The sequence below is a fragment of the Equus quagga genome, unplaced genomic scaffold (assembly GCF_021613505.1).
Source record: "Equus quagga isolate Etosha38 unplaced genomic scaffold, UCLA_HA_Equagga_1.0 73442_RagTag, whole genome shotgun sequence".
Classification (NCBI taxonomy): Eukaryota; Metazoa; Chordata; class Mammalia; order Perissodactyla; family Equidae; genus Equus; species Equus quagga.
Window position 1 is genome coordinate 2,179,288 of NW_025802777.1, and position 19,749 is coordinate 2,199,036.

A 19,749-nucleotide genomic window follows, 5' to 3' on the forward strand; every position below is an offset into this window, starting at 1 on the left:
GCATTCCTGCTAATTTTCTGGCTTTGATTGAAAGGGAAATGAGTTTTCTAATTAATGCACTTGCAATGTTCATGCAAGGAGACAGTCCAAGACATAACCAGACGAGAACGGATATTAGAGAAAATCACCGCCGAATGATCACCTAACTCGATGTCCACCCAAGCGGAGGACTCGGCCTGTGACCACACAGTTGACAAGCAGGTGCCCCGTGAGGCCGACGATCGCAGCCACCCCCACCTGTTGGAGCAGAAGGACCCCGGGGGCCCTGACCGTTCCCTCCGGTCACTACCGAGCGGTCCTCCGGGGTGGGGGAGGGCGCGCGCTCAGGGTCCGCTCTCGGCAGACGCGCGCAGCGGGCCACCCCGCGAGGTCACCGCGCGCGCGCGCGCGCCCGGGCGCCGGTGCCCACGACCGCCGGTGGGTCCCAGCACGACCCCGGGGCGCACGTCGGAGGGAGCGTGTCCTCGGGGCCACCGCGATGCCCACCTCCCGCCGCCACCTCCTCCCTCCGGCCCGCCCGCGAGACACCGGCGACCGCCCCCGGCCGGGCGGAAGCGGCGCGGGGAAGACGCGGGGCGCCGGGAGCACGCGGGCGGCGGCGGTTGGCGGCGCCCCGGGCGGAAGCGGCGCGGGGAGGACGCGGCGGCGGCGGCGCTCCCGTCAGGCCCGCCCTCGCCCGGCCCCCCGCGCCGCGCACCTCCCTCGCCCCGCCCCCTGGCGCCCGGCGGCCAATCACAGCGCCGCGCACGTGACGAGCGCTGCCTGCGATGACCTCATCCCTGGTGTGGGATGACGTCAAATTCAAGATGGATGGAATCACAGCGGCAGCGGCGGCTGCGGCGCGCGCGAGCCGAGTGTGAGCGGAAAGGGGCCCGGCGTCTGCCTCGCGGCTGAAGACCGGTGAGTAACTGTCACGCCCCTCGCCCTAGGAGAACGGCGGGGCCCGGTGGGAGGCCACAGCCTCCCCGCAAAACGCGGCCTTTCCTGACGTAACTCTGAGGTGATTTCTCTCTTTTTTCTCTCCACCAGCGGCTTGCGGGCTCCGAGCGCTTCTGCGCGTGCGCCGGGCGCGGCGCTCACCGAGCATGCCCCGGGCCCCCACGTAGCCGATTGTGCCTTCACAGTGCGCATGCCCCGTGCCCGCACTTGGCCTCGCCCTCGCCACTGCGCACGCTCTGTCCCTCACTGGGCTTCCCTCGCCGGGCCAGGTGGCCTTGGGGGTGGACGCCGCCGGCCGGGCTCGGCGCGCGCCGCTGCGCGAACAGTCGGGATGCCTTCCGGCCGGGGCGCGTGCTCGCGTCCCGGGCAGGCGTGGCGGCCGGCGGGTGTGCGCGGGAGCGGCGGGGCGCTGGGACCCGGCACCTGCTGCCCCCCGGCCCCGCCTGGCGGCCGCCGGCGCCACCACCGAGCTGACTTTGCTTTCCCGTCCCGCCTCCTTGCGGGCCCTCCGCCGGACCCGAGCCCCGAGCGCGCCCCTTTCCCTCCAGGAGCCCTGGGTTGCTTGCTCCTCCGAGTCCACGCCCGCCGGCAGCAGCGCAGCCCCTCCGCCGGACACAGCTTCCCCGCCGGGCTCTGGGTGGTTCCCCACTTGGGAAAGTCCGCGATCTGCGGCCGGAGGCGGCGAGGAGGGCGGTCCCGGCCCCGAGACCCCCGTGGTGCTGTCGGGGCTGCTCACCGCCCAGACCACCACGAGGATCGTGCCTTGACCCGCGGGGGAGCCCTCGGCCCTGGCCCTCCGCGCCGGCTGCTTGCACTCCCGCCGCAGGGCTGCGTGGCTCTGGAGAGGGCCGCCCCGCAGCACGTGTGGAGTGGGGTGATCGTAGAGACGCGGCCTCCGCGGGCTGGCCCGACAGCGGGGATGGAGGAGACGGTCCCAGACCCCGCTCGGCGCAGCAGCCCGGGGCGTCTGAGTGCAAGAGCGCACAGCGCTGCTCCCCTCCAGCATCCGAGGGCATCAGTGCATTGCAGCCTTGGCCGGCGGTTGTTCGTAAGGATGACCCTGAGTCATCAATAAGGAGCCTGCGTTAGGTTCTGCGTACCTGTTTAAGAAGGCAAGGAAGTGGGTTAATCCATTTTAGGAAGATTTCTCGTTGTCAGTTATATTTAAAATTTTTCTTCCCTCTGATGCTCGGGGTAAATCCCTCATCTACCTCTGGTGACTGACAGTCGTTACATTTACATTTAAATGCCCCCAAATAGTGATGTTAAAAAGAAAGTAGGAATTTGGGGCTTTGGTTTACTTAAAAGTGGCCTTATGTTTAATTCATTCTTCCTTTTAGCGCTGTGTATTGAAGGTACAGTGTGCTTCCTTTGGTGGGTGTAAAAGTTGAGGAGGAGGCAACCCCTGCCCTGGAGGACCTTACAGGCAGTTCATGGGGGGGGGGGGGGGGGGGGGGGGGGGGGGGGGCCGGGTTTCAGGGGTAACAAGACGGGGGCTCCATGCTTGAGGGAGTCTGGCTGAGCAGGAGGTGACTGAAGGGACAGTTTTAATTGGCCTCAAAGCCAGTGGGGATGTAGAGAGCAGATCCTGGAGCTGTTTGTGAACAAGCTGTGACGGGTCGTGGTGACTGGCTAGAGACGAAAGAGAAGAGGCTTCTGGTTTTCCAGACTGCTGGTTGGCCACACACCAAACTAATCAGGGAACATGTGAGGACAGGCAGATGTGGGGGTCAGGCCATGGGGGTGGGTCATAATACCATCCTGGACAGGTAGATATCCTGTGATGGGAGTGTTCGGTGGGTACCTGAGAGGCTGGAGTGCCAGGGAGATGCAGATTTGGGAATCCTCATCCAAAAGTGGTTAAAGCCACGAGAGCTCATACAGAAAGCCAAGAAGGCTGCCACCTGCTGAGCTCTGTCCCAGACACTGGAGCCAGAAAGGTGGGCAAGTCCAGGTCTCGATACTTTCTCTCTGCACCCAGTAGATAGCTGCCATCCTGTGCTAAGCATTAGGGAGACACAGGTGGAAACAAGCCTTCTTCCTTTTAAGGACTCTGATGAGGGAGACAGACAGAGAAGCAGATCACTCAGCATAGCCCCGGTGATCTTGCTGAAGAGGCCAAGGACTGTGGTAGTTAGATGACTGAGCGACTGGCTGGGAGCAGGTCACGAGGGTTTTGTAAGACACTGATGTTTGAGCCGGGTCTTTCTGGAGAAGTTGGCCACATACAGCAACAGTAACAAAGATATTTTAGGTGGTTGGAATCGGGTGTGCAAGTTTGTAAGTTGGATGGTAAGGAGTGTCTAGTAAGGGTGGAGAGAAGAAATGGTCTTGTATGCCAGTCTGTAGAGTTCAGATTTCATCGGGAGTAATAGAAAAATCAGTATGGTATTCTAAGGACAGTGATGGGACCAGCTTTACTTTAGGAAAACAAATAAAAGGCGTGTTTTCCAGACCTGCATTTAGAGTGTCAGAGTACAGAAAAACCAACAAGTATTTATTGTTGTGCAAGATGCCGTTGAGCATTGTGAAGAGTATCAAAAGATGTTAAGCAGAGTTTTAGTCCTTCGGTAGCCAACGGTTCTGCTGGGGAGACGAGCAGCTGAGAATACATGGCAGTGAACGAGCACCATGTAAATGCCGCCACTCAGTGTAGCACAGGATTTGAAAGGTGTTCACTTGTTATAAATGAAAGTAGTCAAGGAAGGTATATGAGTCTGCTAGGGCGGCCTTGACCGACTACCACGGGCTGAAACAGCAGAAGTGTGTTTTCCCACAGTTCTGGAGCCTGGAAGTCTAGGATCCAGGTGTCAGCAGGGTTGGTTCCTCCTGAGGCCTCTCTCCTCGCTGTGTGGATGGCCGTCTTCTCCAAATGTTCACGTGGTTCCCCCTCTGCGTGTGTCCCGATCGCCTCCTCTTATAGGGACACCAGTCATATTGGTGCCCATAAGGCCCACCCTAGTGACCTCATTATGGCTTAATTATCTCTTCAAAGACTCTCCAAATGCACGTACATTCTGAGTTGCTGGGGGTTAGCACTTCAGCATAGGAATTTGGGGAGGCGAGAGGGGACACAGTCCAGCCCACGACAGAAGGCTGCATGGAGGAGCTGACACTGGAGCTGAGCTCTGAAAGACGATTAATGTTCCCCAGAGTGGAGTGCTGGGCGGGGGCTAGATGAGGTCTAGGACATCCCGGATTGGGTGATGCAGGAGGCAGGACGTGCAGCTCGGTCTCCAAGGCAAAGTGTCTGCAGCAGGAAGTTACCACAAGGGAATAGTCAAGGAAAAAAACACTTAAAAAGCAATTGGAAACCAGGTTTACAAAGCCCAGGAGTCCATGTTTTTAAAATGTTGCTTTTTAACCTAATGGAGAACCATTGTTTTTATTATTACTTCTTTTCACTCGGGTCTAAGGTCTCAGCTGAAACACCACTTCGAGGCCTTTCCTGACTGTCCTCCCCAAGCCCCTTGTTACTTTGGCCCAGTCGCAGCACCCTATTTAGTTCCAAGTCTGAAGTTAGCTTTTTTGTTTCTTTTCTTGCTTATCTGATTTTCCCCACTAGAAAGTGGGGGCCTTGTCTGTTTTGCGCCCCCCTGCACTTCAGGTGTGTCTCACCATGTCTTGCTCATAATAGGAACTCAGTCACTAAGTTGAAGTAATAACAGTTTACTTAATGTACACGTCCGATGAATGATCAAAGCCGTGTTGTGGGAGGCTCGGTCCAGCAGCGGTGTTACGAAGGGTGGATTTGGAGGGCATGAGGGGAAGAAGGAAGACCACTCGGAAATGTATTAGGGTTTTAATAACAAGAACAGAAACTGACAGACTAGCCTGCATAGAACAAGGAATTTACTGTAAAGACACAGGGTTGCTCTGGAGGGTTAAGGAAAAGCTAAAGAATTGGGCCAGGAAGGGCGGAAACCAAGGTAACCAGCAGCTGCGTCTTCAGGCACTGCCGGAGAAATCAGCGCCCCTCCTTTGCTGCCTCTCTTGTTCTCCTCGGCCGACTTCCCGGGAGAAGGTTTCTCATCGGCTTGGCCTTGCTCGTTGCCTGCCCCTGAGCGAGGGGAGAGCAGCACATCAGCCTGCACTTGGGGGCGAGGGGGCTTCTTCCAGAGCCAGATCAGGGGTCCTCGACTGGCAGCAGGAGTGGCTACCGGCTGGCTGGAGCCAGACGAGAGAGGCTGCTCTATCAAGGAAGGTGCCATGAAGAGCCTGCGCTGTCGCAGTAGTCCCCGGGCTGGTGGAGCAGAGGGCACCCCGTAAACCAAAACGAGACCTTCCCTAGAGAGACTGAAAGGCCGTGAGATGGGATCCAAGGGAGAGACATTACTGCTCTTGAAGGATCAAGTAAAGGAGGCTAGCTTTGAAATCTGAGGAGCTTTAGATAATTTCTGGATATCTGCATTGTCACCTAGTGAGTGATGATAAGACCCAAACTCAGAGCCGACTTCCTGTCACCATCTAATAGTAAAATCAAACAGAGAGAGTCTGGGCGAAATCCAGAGGTGAGAGTTGGGTTGAATGCTGTGTGCGTGTTTATGCTCCAAAGTCAAATGTGGGTGGATGCTCTGGTTTTCTCACTAGGTGTTTGCTTTCTGTTATGGGCGTTCCTCCTCTTGTCCAGTGTCATGGTTCGGACTACATAAGCAGTCCCCAACATTCCAAACGATTGTGTGCCCAGAGTTCAGTTTTGGGTTAATGTTTTGGAGGTAAAGAGACATTTTCCTATAGAACTGGTAGTAAGGGGTTTGTTGGCTAGTCTTGGAGCAAATTTGATATTTAATGTACCTTAGCCCTGGTACCAGCCTGAGTTTTAGTCTCCAAAACTTGAAAGGCGGCGAGGTTGTTTTGGTCTCTTCCCATCTCCCTTTCTGGGCCCCTCACTCACCACCTAGTGTCCTTTTATCTGAATGCTTAGCTGTGCTTTGCTTTCTTCTGTTTATATCCCCAGGATGCTCTGTATTCTCAAATTGCCTACCTTCCCACCATCCCCTTAACAATCTTAACTCCCTGCCATGGATCTAACATTGCTATAGGAGGAAATTGTTTGTATGGAATTAATTCCTGTTAAGATATGAGTTCCCTTCCCCTCTTAGCGTTTAGTACCTGAGGAATTTGAGGTCGTGCTATGCAATAATTTCCTGGCCTCCAGTTTTCAAGGGCTTTGTGGCTGTTCTGGGAGGTTGGACCTTCGGGCCGGGGCAGGCTTAGCCCCTGGCCGGGTCGGAGGTGTGTTTCTGAAGAGCGTCTGCAGTGGGGATGCGAGGAGTGGAAGCTTTGGGATGACGCCACAGTCAGGTGAGTGAGGAGCTGTCCCCACTCCTCCTCCGCCTTCCACCTCCTGGCCAAATTAACTGCTTCCTCAAGTCGTTAGTCTCCTAGCACTTTTTGTATTCTTCATTGTATTTTATTTTTACATGTCTTTCTCCCAGGGAATGTGTGCTGCTGGAGAACAAGCAGCTGGCCAGCTCACTCATCTCTTGTGATACGTGACATATAGCAGCCCACGTAAACCTTCAGGAAAAGGAGAGAGGAAGGAAGTAAAATGCGTGCTTGCCATATAGGAAACACTGGATCTACTAGGAGCCTGCAAACATGTTACGTCTTGTCTTCTTCATGAAATCCTCTGTGGTCAGATAGTATCAGAAAGGCCGAGTGGTCCTTACCAGGTTACTTACCTAATAGGTGGCACAGCCAGGACTGGCGACAGGTAGGCTGATTTGAAAGACTTTTCCATGGAGCTGTAATGACTTCCATGAGTTGTTAGCCACAGAGATTCTCCCATTTTGCGATTTCAGGAAACATGGACTAGAAGCAGTTCAGGCGGGGTTTGGGAGGAAACTCTGTGCGAGGATCCAAGTGGTGCGCGAACCAGCCCTGTTTCAGGATCTGGCTTTCCTCGGGGATTTCCTCCCAGCTTATTCTATCAATCATAAACAGGCCTTTTCTTCCACATTTCACCCACTTTTCTTTTAAGAGTGCCAAGGTTTTTCCAGCATGACTAAAGTGGTAGCAGGAACTCCTGCCTTGATGAGTCAGGTCGAGATGAGCAGTGGAAAAGGCCTGGGACGTGGACACGGGGGCAGTATGTATTGATACGTGAGAACTTTTAGCTTTCTGATGCACTGTCTTAATGATTATCCATAATTAAAACATACATGAGCAACTGGAGTTTGATAAGCCAGAGATTTATGCAGGAGAAAGTACGTCCAGCAGCAAGGCTGACCTTGTCTGAGGGCTGAAGAGCAGGAAAAGCAGGAGGGTTTGCGAACTCAGTTTGCACATCCACCAGCTGCAGAGGGTTTGCTGGGTTGGCTTGTGACATTTTGCCTGCATTCTTAATGGAGCATTTTACATTTTTAGTTAAGTTGTTAAACTCAGTCAATATACCTACTGTCATTGAAACACGAAAGTCCAAAATGTTCATTGTTTGTAGCTAGACTAGGAAAGGGGCCGTTGTTTTTAAGTTTTAATACTTGAACCAAAGGTAGAAGCAAGGGCCTCAACGTGAAGGTGCCCTGCACTCTCCTGTCACTGCAGACACCCAGAGCCTTTGTCCTGGCCTGCTGGAGAGGCTGGGAGAGTCACTCTCCTCCTCAAGTGGCCTTACTTTAGCCTCCAGGACCCTCATGCCTCCATCCCCTCTCCGGCTCCTCACCCGCCCTCCCCTCTACATATCCTTTGCCCCAGCCAGGACTGTATCTTGTCTGTGTGACGTTGGACACACTGCTCCTGTCCTTGAAATGCCCTTCACCCTTCTTCCTGACTGCTCCCACCCTCTCTGACTCCTGCTGGTTCAGGAAGCTCTTCCATAGGATGGGTGCCTTCCCTGACCTCGCCGTCCTCTGAGTGCGATGGCCTCACCTGCACACTGTCTGTCCTTCTGCACGCTCCCATCTGGTGCTGAGCACGCTATAGCATGATGGCGGACTGGCTTGTCCGATTCCACACAAGACTTCAAGCACTGTAAGGTGGGACCGTGGCTGGCGCACTGGTCTCCTGCCTGTCTAGCCAGGTCTAGCACATACTAGACAGGTGTCCAGCTATAAGAAGCATGTCACGTGATGACTAAGAGTCCAGGCTCTGAGGCCAGTCCCCCAGCTCCACTGCCAACTGACTGGGTGACCTTAGGCACATTACTTGACCTCTCAGTGCCTCAGTTTCCTAATTTGTAAAACAGAGATGATGACAGTGCCCAGCTCAGGTGGTTATGTGAGAATTAAAAGAGGTGACTAGAGCCAGTATGCTGTAGGGGTCAAGAGCGTGGCCTTGGCAGCCAAGTCACCTGGTGGAATTCTGCTCTGTTTCTTATTATCCGTGTGACCTTGAGCAAGTTACTTAACCCTCTATGCCTTAGTTTCCTCATCTGCAAAATGGGGATAATGATGGTACCTCCTAAGGTTGCTGTAAATAGTGAGTTTAATGCATGAAAAATCTTTACAGTAGTCTGCGGCAGCGTGAGCACTCCAATGTTAGCTGTTAGAAACTGTCCAGTTAGTGTTTGGCTGGCTGGAATGGAGAGTCAATCCTGTGGAGTCACTGTGCTGCGTGTCAGGAATGTGGACGTGCTTTGTCGCTTTTCAAGCAGGCGGTCTCGTTGATAACTAAATGGAGGTTATAGTCAAGTGAATAGTTTTAAACCCCAAATAATGTTTAGGGACAGTGACTGTTTCTCTTCCGACTCAACTGTGAGTGACTTCTTATTCCCTAATTCCCAGCTGTTTTCATTCAAAGAGCATAGAAGCCCTTGGTTCAAGGGATTAGAAGCAGTTACTTAGAACAAAAACAGGGATCATGATCATTTGAAGAAAGCAAAAGAAGCTTTCTGAACGATGAAAGGTGAGAAAATGTTGGGTTTTGCCCTTTAGGAATAGAGTCCGGATGGTATGTGGAGTAGCATTTGCTTCCTGTCCAGGGACAGAGAAAATCTCACTTGGTTTAGTCCTCATACAGTTCCTGAGCCTCCACCTGTGGTTTCAGGTTCCCTTGGTCTCTTAGTTTGGGTTCCCCCAAAAGCAGACCCTGAGACAAGGATTCAGTTGTAGATGTTCATTTGGGAAGTGACCCCAGAAGTGCAAGAAGGGTTGTAGGGAAAGTGAAGCAGGAAAGGATGCCCATGAAGCTTACATTAATGAATGCATTCCTATTCATATTTAAAATATCAAAACTGAATTCCTGAAAAAAATCTGAACCGATTTTTCTATCAAACTTCAAATCAAGTAAAGACATCCTTCCGGTGGTTCTGGCAGAATCCTTAGAGACATCCTTAACTCCTCACTTTCTTATCCTCTACAGTCACTCCATTAGAAATCCTAATGACTGCCTTTATCTCCGCTGCTGCCACCCTGGTCCATGCACCATCATCGTATCTCACCTGCATCATTGCAGTAGACTCCTAGCTGGTCCAGGCCACCATCATGTCTCACCTACATCGTTGCAGTGGACTCCTAGCCCGTCCAGGCTGCCATCATGTCACATCTGCATCGTTGCAGTAGACTCCTAGCCCATCCAGGCCGCCATCATGTCTCACCTGCATCATTGCAGTGGACTCCTAGCCCGTCCAGGCTGCCATCATGTCTCACCTGCATCGTTGCAGTGGATTCCATGTTGGCCTCCCAGCTTCCTCTCTTGCCCTACCTTCCATGGTCCATTCTCGACAACATAGCCAAAGCAGTCTTTGTAAAACATAATTGTAGTCATTGTCATTCGTCTGCTCAGAGTCTTCCAGTGGCTGCCTGCTTCACTCCTGGTAAGAAGTGCTGTTCTTGCAGTGGCCCACCCAGCCCTGCACGGTGTCTCCTCGTGCTTCTCCAGTGTCATCTTCCATGGTTCCCTCAGCTCTCTACTCCAGCCCTACTGTTACCTTGGTTCTTCCCTCTGCTTTAATGCTCTTCCCTCTTGGCTCATCCTTGCCTCCTTCAGCCCTTCTCAAATGCCATTTTGTTGGATGAGTGAACGAATGAAGGACATGTGGAGTTCCTGGCACAATTTATAGTGTGTTGTAGGTGCTGAATAAAGGACAGCAGCTACTGTTTTTTTCATTTAATTCTCACAATAGCATTATGTGTAGCTGCTGTTATTCCTATTATACAGTGGGGAAAACTGAGGCTCAGAGAGGTTGATGAGCCCAAGCACTGACTTTCATGCTGTCTTGACTCCACGCTCAGGAAGGAATATGTCGTACATCTCAGCCCCATTGTACTCTCTTGCATGGGTGGGTATGTACGGACATAACTGGAACAAGAGTTTCACGAGAGCTTGGTCTTAGTACCTTTGAGACATTCTGACGTTTTCTCCTCTGTCCCAGTCATTTTATTTTTCCTATTGCTGATTTCAAACCACTAAACTGATTTGAAGAAACCCTTTTGCAAAGTACTTGTCTAGGCCTTTGATTCTGCATGTTACTTTTCCCTGTGGCGACATCTGAACTAGCTTTCTCAAAAATTATTCGCACTAAAAACAGTGTTTGGTATGCAGCTGAGTTGATAAGTGTGGCATTAAGTGTGATAAGTTTCTTTCTCTGCTGACCTCTGTAAAAGATGACAAGGGTTGCTTTGCACATAAATAGATATGTGATTATAAAGACCATATATTAGGATTAAGAGAGAAATTAAAATGGCTGACAGGAAAGGAAAAGGAAGGGAAAATATCTTTAACAAACAATCACAAATAGAGGAGTTAAAATCTCCCGTTGATATGAAATGATGGGAGGCAGGAGTGAACAGAAACTCGATACAGTCTCACCGAGTCACTCATTCGTGGATGGGCTACAAGCTTCGTCCCCGGAAGCAAAGTCATGCCTCTGAGTCAGTTCAATTGAGTCAGCACCATAGCACAGAGTCAGAATAAAATTCGAGAAATTTGTATACCGTGCTTGGTCGCTCCAGATTGGTGGCCTAGCACACTCTTCTTTGTGGCTCTTCAGAAGAGCTGGATGCCAGTCGACCAACAGAAGCTGATCCTTTGAAGCCGAAGGAGAACCTGCAAGTGTCCGGGTGCCAAGTTTGGTACACCTACTGCTTGCCCTCAAGAGAATGCTAAAACCGTCACAAATAGTCCTGGTTCCTTTAATCCATTTTGATATTAAAAATAAGTGTCATAACTATTTTAAAGAAAAGGTGGCATTATAAAATCAAACCACAGGGCTGAGCTGGTACCATAACAGAAGTCTAAGTGAAGGGTCGGGTCTGGAGAATCGGGCGTTGTCTCCATACAAAATAACTTCATCTTCATCAAGGGCATGGGTGGGGTGAATCTGCACCCTTTTGCTTTGATACTGAATTAAGTGCTTGTTAGTCCTGCAGTTTCTGAAAATTAATTGCACAATATTCGTTGAGTCCTTACTATGTACGAGATGCTAGCTCATGTGAATTTTGCAGCAACCGTAAAGGAGGGCACAGTCGTGACTCCCAGTGGGAGTAACTCACGTGGGGACTGGATAATCAGAGAGAGGCTGATGGACAACAGGGAGGAGCCAGCATCTGGGCCAGAGCCTCCCTCGGCTGCTAGGCCCTCGTGTCTCGCTTTTAGATTTGGAGAGAATCTCAGTGGGACGTCAAGTGACACCCGGATTTAGACTTAGTAACAATGAAGTTTAGATCCAGGCCAAAGTTTCCTTTGTGCTGTTGTTGAAAGTGTAATTTGGTAAGAAAATTCAGTAGATTGCAAGGTGTTTAGATAAGAAAGAAAACAAACTCTTTTATTCTTTACTATTTCTAACCTTTCTTAAACCCTTTGTGTTAACCTTTGATGATATAGTAATTAGCAAATGATTTTTCTCTTTCCAAATTCTTACCTATTTTTAAAGGTCTAGCGAGACCTCTACTTTACAACCCATTGTTAACAATTCACATTGTGTTTAATTACATCCAGTAGTAAAACTGATTTCCTTTCAGAATTATGGACTGTAGGGGTTTTGATATTTCATACGTATTTTCTGAACTAATGAGGAATAGAACCAAGCATCAAGTGGATAAGGACCCTAAATAATAAGGCTTTATTTTCAGATGTTGCTTCCCTGCATACCAGGAGCCTTCTGAGGTTATAAAAATGCCTGTTATTGTCTTCAGTTCCTAAAATTCTTCAGTTTTAATGATTGATGACCTACATAAGCCATAAAACTTGTCTGTTTGTATTTTCTGTGTTGTTTAAATAAGATTGTTCATCCAGAAAGCTTTTGTCTGCCTGTAATCTGCTAACTCTTGGCACCTCCGGAAAGACAGCTAGTGTTCCTGCCCCTAGGAGCACTGCACCTCAGGAGCCCTCCCGCGTTTTCGTGACGCTGTCACGTTTTGTCTTTCAGATCAGCCCAGGCGATGGAGGGACTACTGCATTACATCAACCCAGCGCACGCCATCTCTCTCCTGAGTGCCCTCAACGAGGAGCGCCTCAAAGGACAGCTGTGTGACGTGCTTCTGATCGTCGGAGACCAGAAATTTCGAGCTCATAAAAATGTCTTGGCTGCCAGCAGTGAATACTTTCAGAGTTTATTCACAAATAAGGAGAATGAGTCACAAACTGTATTTCAGCTTGACTTTTGTGAACCAGATGCTTTCGATAACGTTCTGAACTACATTTATTCTTCATCTTTGTTTGTTGAGAAAGGCAGCCTTGCCGCTGTGCAAGAACTGGGCTACAGCCTTGGGATTTCCTTTCTGACTAACATCGTTTCTAAAACACCTCAAGCCCCCTTTCCAGCATGTCCCAACAGGAAGAAAGTGTTCATAGAAGATGACGAAAACAGTTCTCAAAAGAGAAGTGTCATTGTTTGTCAAAGTAGAAACGAAGCACAAGGGAAAACTGTCAGTCAGCATCCAGCCGACGGAAGCCATACTTCCCGGCCTGCACCGAACCTTGCCGTCAGGACCAGCACCAGCAAGCCGCATGTTCCCAAACCGGTGGAGCCGCTGCACAACTTGTCATTGACTGAAAAGACTTGGCCAAAAGATAGTTCTGTAGGGTATGCAAAGTCTCTCGAGCATTCTGCATCTGTGGATGATCCTAACAGAAGCAGTTTGGGGAAAAGGAACGCAGTGCTGCCTTCAAAGCCGCTACAAGACAGAGAGGCAGGGGATGATAAACCTGGTATGAGTGGTCAGCTGCCCAAGGGAAAAGCCATAGAGCTGGCTTTGAAAAGACCACGGCCACCTGTTTTGTCTCTTCGAAGCTCATCAGAGACTCCGTATCTGTTGAAAGAAACTAACAAAGGAAGTGGTCCTGGCGAAGATAGAAACTTGCTGTACTATTCAAAGCTGGGGTTAGTGATCCCATCCAGTGGGTCTGGTTCTGGAAACCAAAGCATCGACAGAAGTGGCCCTCTTGTCAAGAGTCTCCTCAGGCGGTCATTGTCGATGGACAGCCAGGTTCCTGTCTACTCACCCTCAATAGATTTGAAATCTTCCCAGGGGTCATCTTCAGTGTCAGTCGACGCACCAGGGAATGTGTTTTGTGCTTTATCTCAAAGGTCATCTTTAAAAGATGGCGGTGAAAAATCAGCCCTGGATGACCGGACTCCAGTCCCGCAGCCGCACCGCCTCCGGTCCTTCAGCGCTTCTCAGTCGACAGAGAGGGAGGGAGTGCCCCCCGTCACAGAGGTCCGGATCAAGACCGAGCCCCGCAGCCCGCTGTCGGATCCCTCGGACATCATCCGAGTCACCGTGGGCGACGCCACAGCGGCCTCCTCCAGCACAAGAGACCTTTCTCTGAAAACAGAAGACGACCAAAAAGACATGAGCAGACTGCCAGCCAAAAGGAGGTTCCAGGCGGACAGAAGACTGCCGGTTAAGAAGCTCAAGGAGGATGGGCCCGGTTCTCCGGGGTCGGCAGACAATTTGGAGGAAGGCTCAAGCCCCGCTCTCCTCGAGGCAGATTTTCCAGATTCTGACTTGAATAAAGATGAATTTGGTGAGTTGGAGGGAACAAGACCAAACAAAAAATTTAAATGTAAACATTGCCTTAAGATCTTTAGATCAACAGCAGGTCTTCACCGGCACATTAACATGTACCATAACCCAGAAAAGCCCTACGCTTGTGACATCTGTCACAAGCGGTTTCACACGAACTTCAAAGTGTGGACACACTGTCAGACACAGCACGGCATAGTGAAGAACCCATCACCAGCCTCTAGTTCACATGCCGTTTTGGATGAGAAGTTCCAAAGAAAGCTGATTGACATAGTGAGAGAGAGAGAGATTAAGAAGGCCCTGATCATTAAGCTCAGGCGCGGCAAGCCCGGCTTTCAGGGCCAGGGCGGCTCCCAGGCCCAGGTCATCAAGCGGAACCTGCGATCACGAGCCAAAGGGGCGTACATCTGTACGTACTGTGGAAAAGCCTATCGCTTCCTCTCGCAGTTCAAGCAGCACATAAAGATGCACCCGGGAGAGAGGCCCGTTGGCGTCCACAAAATTGCTAAGCCAAAAGAGCATGTTCCTCTCGAGAGTCCGGTAGCAAACAAGGAGGTTTACCAGTGCCGCCTCTGTAATGCTGAGCTCTCTTCTCTTCTAGAGCAAGGAAACCACGAGCGCCTGTGCCGCAACGCGACCGTTTGCCCCTACTGCAGCCTTAGGTTTTTCTCGCCCGAGCTGAAGCACGAGCACGAGAGCAAGTGTGAGTACAAGAAGCTGACGTGCCTCGAGTGCATGCGCACTTTCAAGTCCTCCTTCAGCATCTGGCGGCACCAGGTCGAGGTCCACAACCAGAACACCATGGCGCCGGCCGAAAACTTCTCCCTCCCCGTCCTGGACCACAATGGTGAAGTGAGCGCGCCCTCCAGGCCCCAGGCCCCGCCCGAGCCCCGGAACACCAACCACCTGGTCGCAGCGAAAGACGACAACGTGTTCAGCGACTGTTCCGAGCAGGTGAACTTCGACTCGGAAGACTCCTCCTGTCTCCCCGAAGACCTGAGCCTTTCGAAGCAGCTGAAAATCCAGGTGAAAGAGGAGCCTGCAGAGGAGGCTGAGGAAGAGGCGCCCGAGGCCAGCGCCGCCCCCAAGGACGCGGCCTCCAGCGCGGACCCCGGCCTGTGGCCCTGCGAGAAGTGCGGCAAGACGTTCCCGGCGCACAAGCAGCTGGAGCGGCACCAGGAGCTCCTGTGCTCCGTGAAGCCCTTCATCTGCCACGTCTGCAACAAAGCCTTCCGCACCAACTTCCGGCTCTGGAGCCACTTCCAGTCGCACATGTCTCAGGCAGCAGAGGACCTGGCGCACAAGGACTCGGACGCGTGCCCTGTCCCCACAAACTCTCCGTCGCCGCCGCCTCTGCCCCCACCGCCACCGCTGCCCAAGATCCAGCCCCTGGAGCCTGACAGCCCCACGGGGTTGCCAGAGAACCCAGCCCCCTCCACGGAGAAGCTGTTTGCGCCCCAGGAGTCAGACACGCTTTTCTACCACGCCCCGCCCCTGTCAGCAATCACCTTCAAAAGGCAGTTCATGTGTAAACTTTGCCATAGGACCTTCAAGACGGCATTCAGCCTCTGGAGTCACGAACAAACCCACAATTAAAGGGCCGCCCCTTCTTACCTGTGACGAAGCGGGGGACGGCCTCCTGGTTCCAGCCTGCAGGGTGAAATGTGTCATAAGAAACAAAATATTTTTAAAAAAGAATAATAAAGGTTGGAAATTGTTATGCTTGAATGTAAGTGTGAGGTAAACTGGTGTTAATTAGTAATGTCCTTACTCCACTTAGAAACTGAGAAACATCGTGCTTCTGGACCTCTTCGCCGCAGGGCGGTGCAACTTCATTACTGTTGACATTTGGTTGATCTCGGTTGTTTGCATGGTCCCCTATCCATGGTGTCAGTATAATCTTTCAATTGAGGTTGTTTTGGTTTTTTACTGATTTGCAATTAGTGGAATACTATTAAAGTATTTCTTCCTTTGATTATATCAGACACCTAAGTTCTACTTAAATCTTAGCCATGTTCTTAAGTCCAAAATGTATCAGGAAGAAGTGGAATAGTTTGCAGTATTGGTTTAGATCTTAGAATACTTTTTAGCAATAAGAAAAATGATAAACCTCAACTTTTGTAAGTTATCCTGACACTTGATAAAAATAAATATTTGGTATTTTGTGGTCATGTAGAACTTTTTTTTGTATGAAAATTGTGAGAAATTTAAATCAGCAATAGTAACACTTAAATTTTTATAAAATAACTTGCTCTTGGGTCATTTACTATAATTAATGGTGGAAGACTTGGGAAATAAAAAGATTAAGATTTCCAGAAGGCCTCCCGGTTGGTTTACAAAAGCTTCAGTTGCGACAGGCATTACGATCAAAACTGCTGATCGTGCTGCGTGTGCACGGCACACTTCTAAAGTCAGATCGGCATTGGAAGGGCTGCACACGTGTGCTTTCCTGTTTGATGCTGTCACAAACTGAAAATCTGAGTGTGTTTGGGACAAAAAACAGCATACAGCAGTAGTTTCGAACTTAACAACGTTGGTATCACAAATAAGGTAGGACGTAGACTGACTAAGGCTCCGGGCCCCTGGGGTCAGTGGGGCCGCTCTCAGTCCTGAATTCCCGCTGACTTCAGGGACGGGGAGCAGAGGGAGAGCGAGCACACTGCAGTCCCACAGGCTTTTCAGAACAATGGACACAATGCACAGTTTCCTGCCTCTGTCTTGCGATGATTTCTGTTAGCACTTGTTGGCGTTTATCGTGGCAAAACGCCCATAGTGAAGCCATTCTGCTTTACGTCACTGCTTGAACTTTCATACATATGTGTTCAAGTGCTGTCAAGGGTCCAAAATTAGTTTCTGCTACTCATTTTGGTACATAGGGTTTGGTCTTCTTTTTCTTTCCTGTTCTAAGTTGTCATTAAAAGCCTTTCAGTAGGTGTTGTCCAGAGTTCAATGGGGCGTTCAAAAGGGAAAATTTTTATTTTACTTGAGGGTGGCGTAGATACATACAAGTAGAAATAGTGTTGAAACTACACAATCCTTTTAAGGTAGTGATATGGATTAAGACTCCGAGTTTATTAAATTTTTTTACAAGCTCTTCTTTCAAATAAAAAGAATCTCTTGTGACGAAGAAATAATTTGCTGAGTTACTTAAATTTGTCCTCTCGCAGAAAAGAACTCTGTACTCATCAATCTCATTACCCACATTCCATTCCAGTGGAAGGAAAGATATTTTTATTGAAACCCAAGCATTTTTGTAAAATACTAATTGACTTTGTACATCATAGAAATTTTGCCTCTCATTCTTTCATTTGAAAACTATTAAAAGTCCCCATGTATTTGAGTGGTTACTTCCTATTTTCGTTCTTACTTAAATTCGGTGGAGAAAGGAAAATAAGATTAAGCTGCAGTTACTCATTATTGCCATCTTTATATTTTCTTGAAGAAATCTATGCATTTTAAAGACAAAACTAAAGCATATGATCTTAGGTGAAACATGAGGATGGATTATTGTTCACTGAACTCATTCCCTGTGTGAGGTGGTGTTCCTTACTCTGAACACCTTGGTAGCTGTCACTTCAAAACAGTTTCCTTCAGAGCCATCACTACTGACGGCCGTTGGAGCACCTCATAACCCCCTGATGCACAGTATCTTGGCGTTGGAAATCCAGTATCCCAGACTTGAACCTTTATGCTACGTTTTTGAAGATTTTTTAATAATGTTAATTAGAAGAAAGATATTTTTGATCTAAATATAGGCTCTGCGTATCTGTTAGATTTTTAAAATTTTGCCACTGTTTTGTCTTGTTCGTTCACATTTTGTCTAGGCAAGGAATATAAGATTTCAAATAAAATTTTGAACCAAAAACATTTATAATGCAGTTCTGGTTTTTCTATTACTTTTTATACTGTATCTGAAAAGCATTAGGCTGGAAGAGTTTATTTTGATGGTCAAAAAATGAAATATGCTTCCACTCCTGTAGCTATTTTAAATGTTAAGAAGTAAAATAATGAAAGACACCTTAATTGCTTTGTTCAGCAAACAGTTTTTTTAACAATGTTTTTCTCAGCCAGTAGGCAAGTTGGTCTTTCATTGTTGCAACTCTTTAGCTAGTAAAGATATTCTTGTAAATGTTTTTTCTGATTGTAATTAATTTTTGAAAATGTAGAAAGCTCGTTATGCCCTGTAAGTATTCAGGATGCCTGCTTTGACCTGTAAGTATTCAGGATGCCTGCTTTGACGCGGTTGTGGAAAGAATGTAAGATGTTTTAATATATTCTTTGTTAATCTCAGAACCTTTTATTGAATCATTTTCTTCATGTGGGGGAGGGAGGGAGGAACACCATAAAACATGTTTTTATCAAAGTAAGCAATGGAGGTAACTGCATTTTTTAATAGTAATATTTCAAGATTAATAGAATATTTGCCTTCAAAACTAGTTATGGTTAGTATGCATTATAATTTTATCAAAATATACAAATACTTCAACAGTGATGTTATTTGCATTTGTGGGGAGGTGGATGTGGTTCTTGGTTTTCTGTTTTGGAATGGATCCTTACAGCCTCTTTAAAAATATGCCCCAGCACTTAATTGGTGGTAATCGTATCCACACGTAACACCCGCTGATGCTGAGCATAGAAACAGACGAGAGTGAAATGTGCCCTTTCGTGGAGGCAGGAGGTGTCTCCATCTACAGGCCAACTGACGGTCAGGGTGAGGGAGGGACAGGAATTAACAGCTCTGAAGTCAGCCTTTGTTCCCACAGATTTTGTGTGTGTGTGTGTGTGTGTGTGTGAGTGTGTGTACAACCATAATCTGAAACTTCAGGAAGTAAAATATTTGAATTTTCTTACTACAAAAGTAATTAGAGGTCATTCATAACAGGTTTCTTTATAAATTGCACTAATTAATATTGGAATATTATGAGTCAGTTTATCAATTTTTGATATTTCATTCATGTTTTTTGCAATAATTATGAAAAGCATTATTGATTTAAATAATGCTAACCCATATTCTTTAATAAGTTCTTTAACACTGGCTTTTTTTTTAAGTTTTAAGAATAGGTTTTTCTCTTGTGGCTTTAGCACTTTAAGAAGTTTGATGTTTGCATAATTTTTGACACACTCGTTCAGTGCTTCCCGTCGAGTTCTCTAGTGTACGGCATTTCCATGCTACTGGGAAGAAAACTGAGCCGTCCGCATTTAGATTCCAGAAGAGCAAAAATGAGTTCATGTTAGATTTTTTTAAAATTCCTTTTAGAGACAATTGTTTGGGAACCAAAGTATTTTACTGTAAAACTTTAAAATAATTGAATTCAGTGCTCCTGAGTCTTTTATTCGTGCTGTCCAGATTTCCCACAAAGTTGTACTTGGTTAATACTAATTTTCAAAAGGTGGTAATTTCTTAGTGACATTAATCCAAGAGTATTTCAGAATTTTCATTGAATAAATGCTTATTGTTAAAAGAAAAACAAATGTGGTTTTATAATTGTGTATATTTTGTTGACATATGCCTTAGCAGAGTAAATCATTGTTCAATTTTATTTAGGAATAAGCTTTTTTGGACTGAAAATTCACAGTAAAATAGGATTTCTATCTAATGTTAATCCATTGCTTATTTGTATCCAATTCTGTTGTCTGTTTACTTTGCTTAAATCTTGACTGAGAATGATTGGAGTCAATAAATCTGTACTGTATTTTCTTCTGAGTCACAGTCTCATTGGTATGTTTTGGACTTTGATGATAATGACTAATGATAGCATTTAAATTTATGAAAGTGAAGATAAAGCTCTTCTGTCTGGGTAATAAGAATAGCCACTTAAGAGTTGTGAGGGGCTGGCCCTGTGGCACAGCACTGAAGTGCACATGTTCCGCTTCGGCGGCCCGGGGTTCGCCGGTTCGGATC

General features: G+C 48.4%; 1 protein-coding gene across 8 annotated transcripts; it reads left to right on the forward strand.

Moving 5' to 3' along the window:
• The first annotated feature begins 754 nt into the window (after positions 1–754).
• ZBTB21 (zinc finger and BTB domain containing 21) lies at positions 755–17,170 on the forward strand. Of its 8 annotated transcripts, none has more exons than XM_046651560.1 (3): positions 755–900; positions 12,248–13,848; positions 14,449–17,170. In XM_046651560.1, the coding sequence occupies exons 2-3, from the start codon at positions 12,261–12,263 to the stop codon at positions 15,441–15,443; spliced, it is 2,583 nt and encodes an 860-aa protein (XP_046507516.1). In that variant the 5' UTR covers positions 755–900; positions 12,248–12,260; the 3' UTR covers positions 15,444–17,170. The 8 variants fall into 8 exon arrangements, with proteins under 8 accessions (XP_046507516.1, XP_046507508.1, XP_046507515.1 ...); XM_046651553.1 differs by lacking the exon at positions 755–900 and adding exons at positions 4,755–6,243; positions 6,378–6,655 and having other exon boundaries at positions 12,248–17,170; XM_046651552.1 differs by having other exon boundaries at positions 12,248–17,170.
• Positions 17,171–19,749: the final 2,579 nt, after the last annotated feature.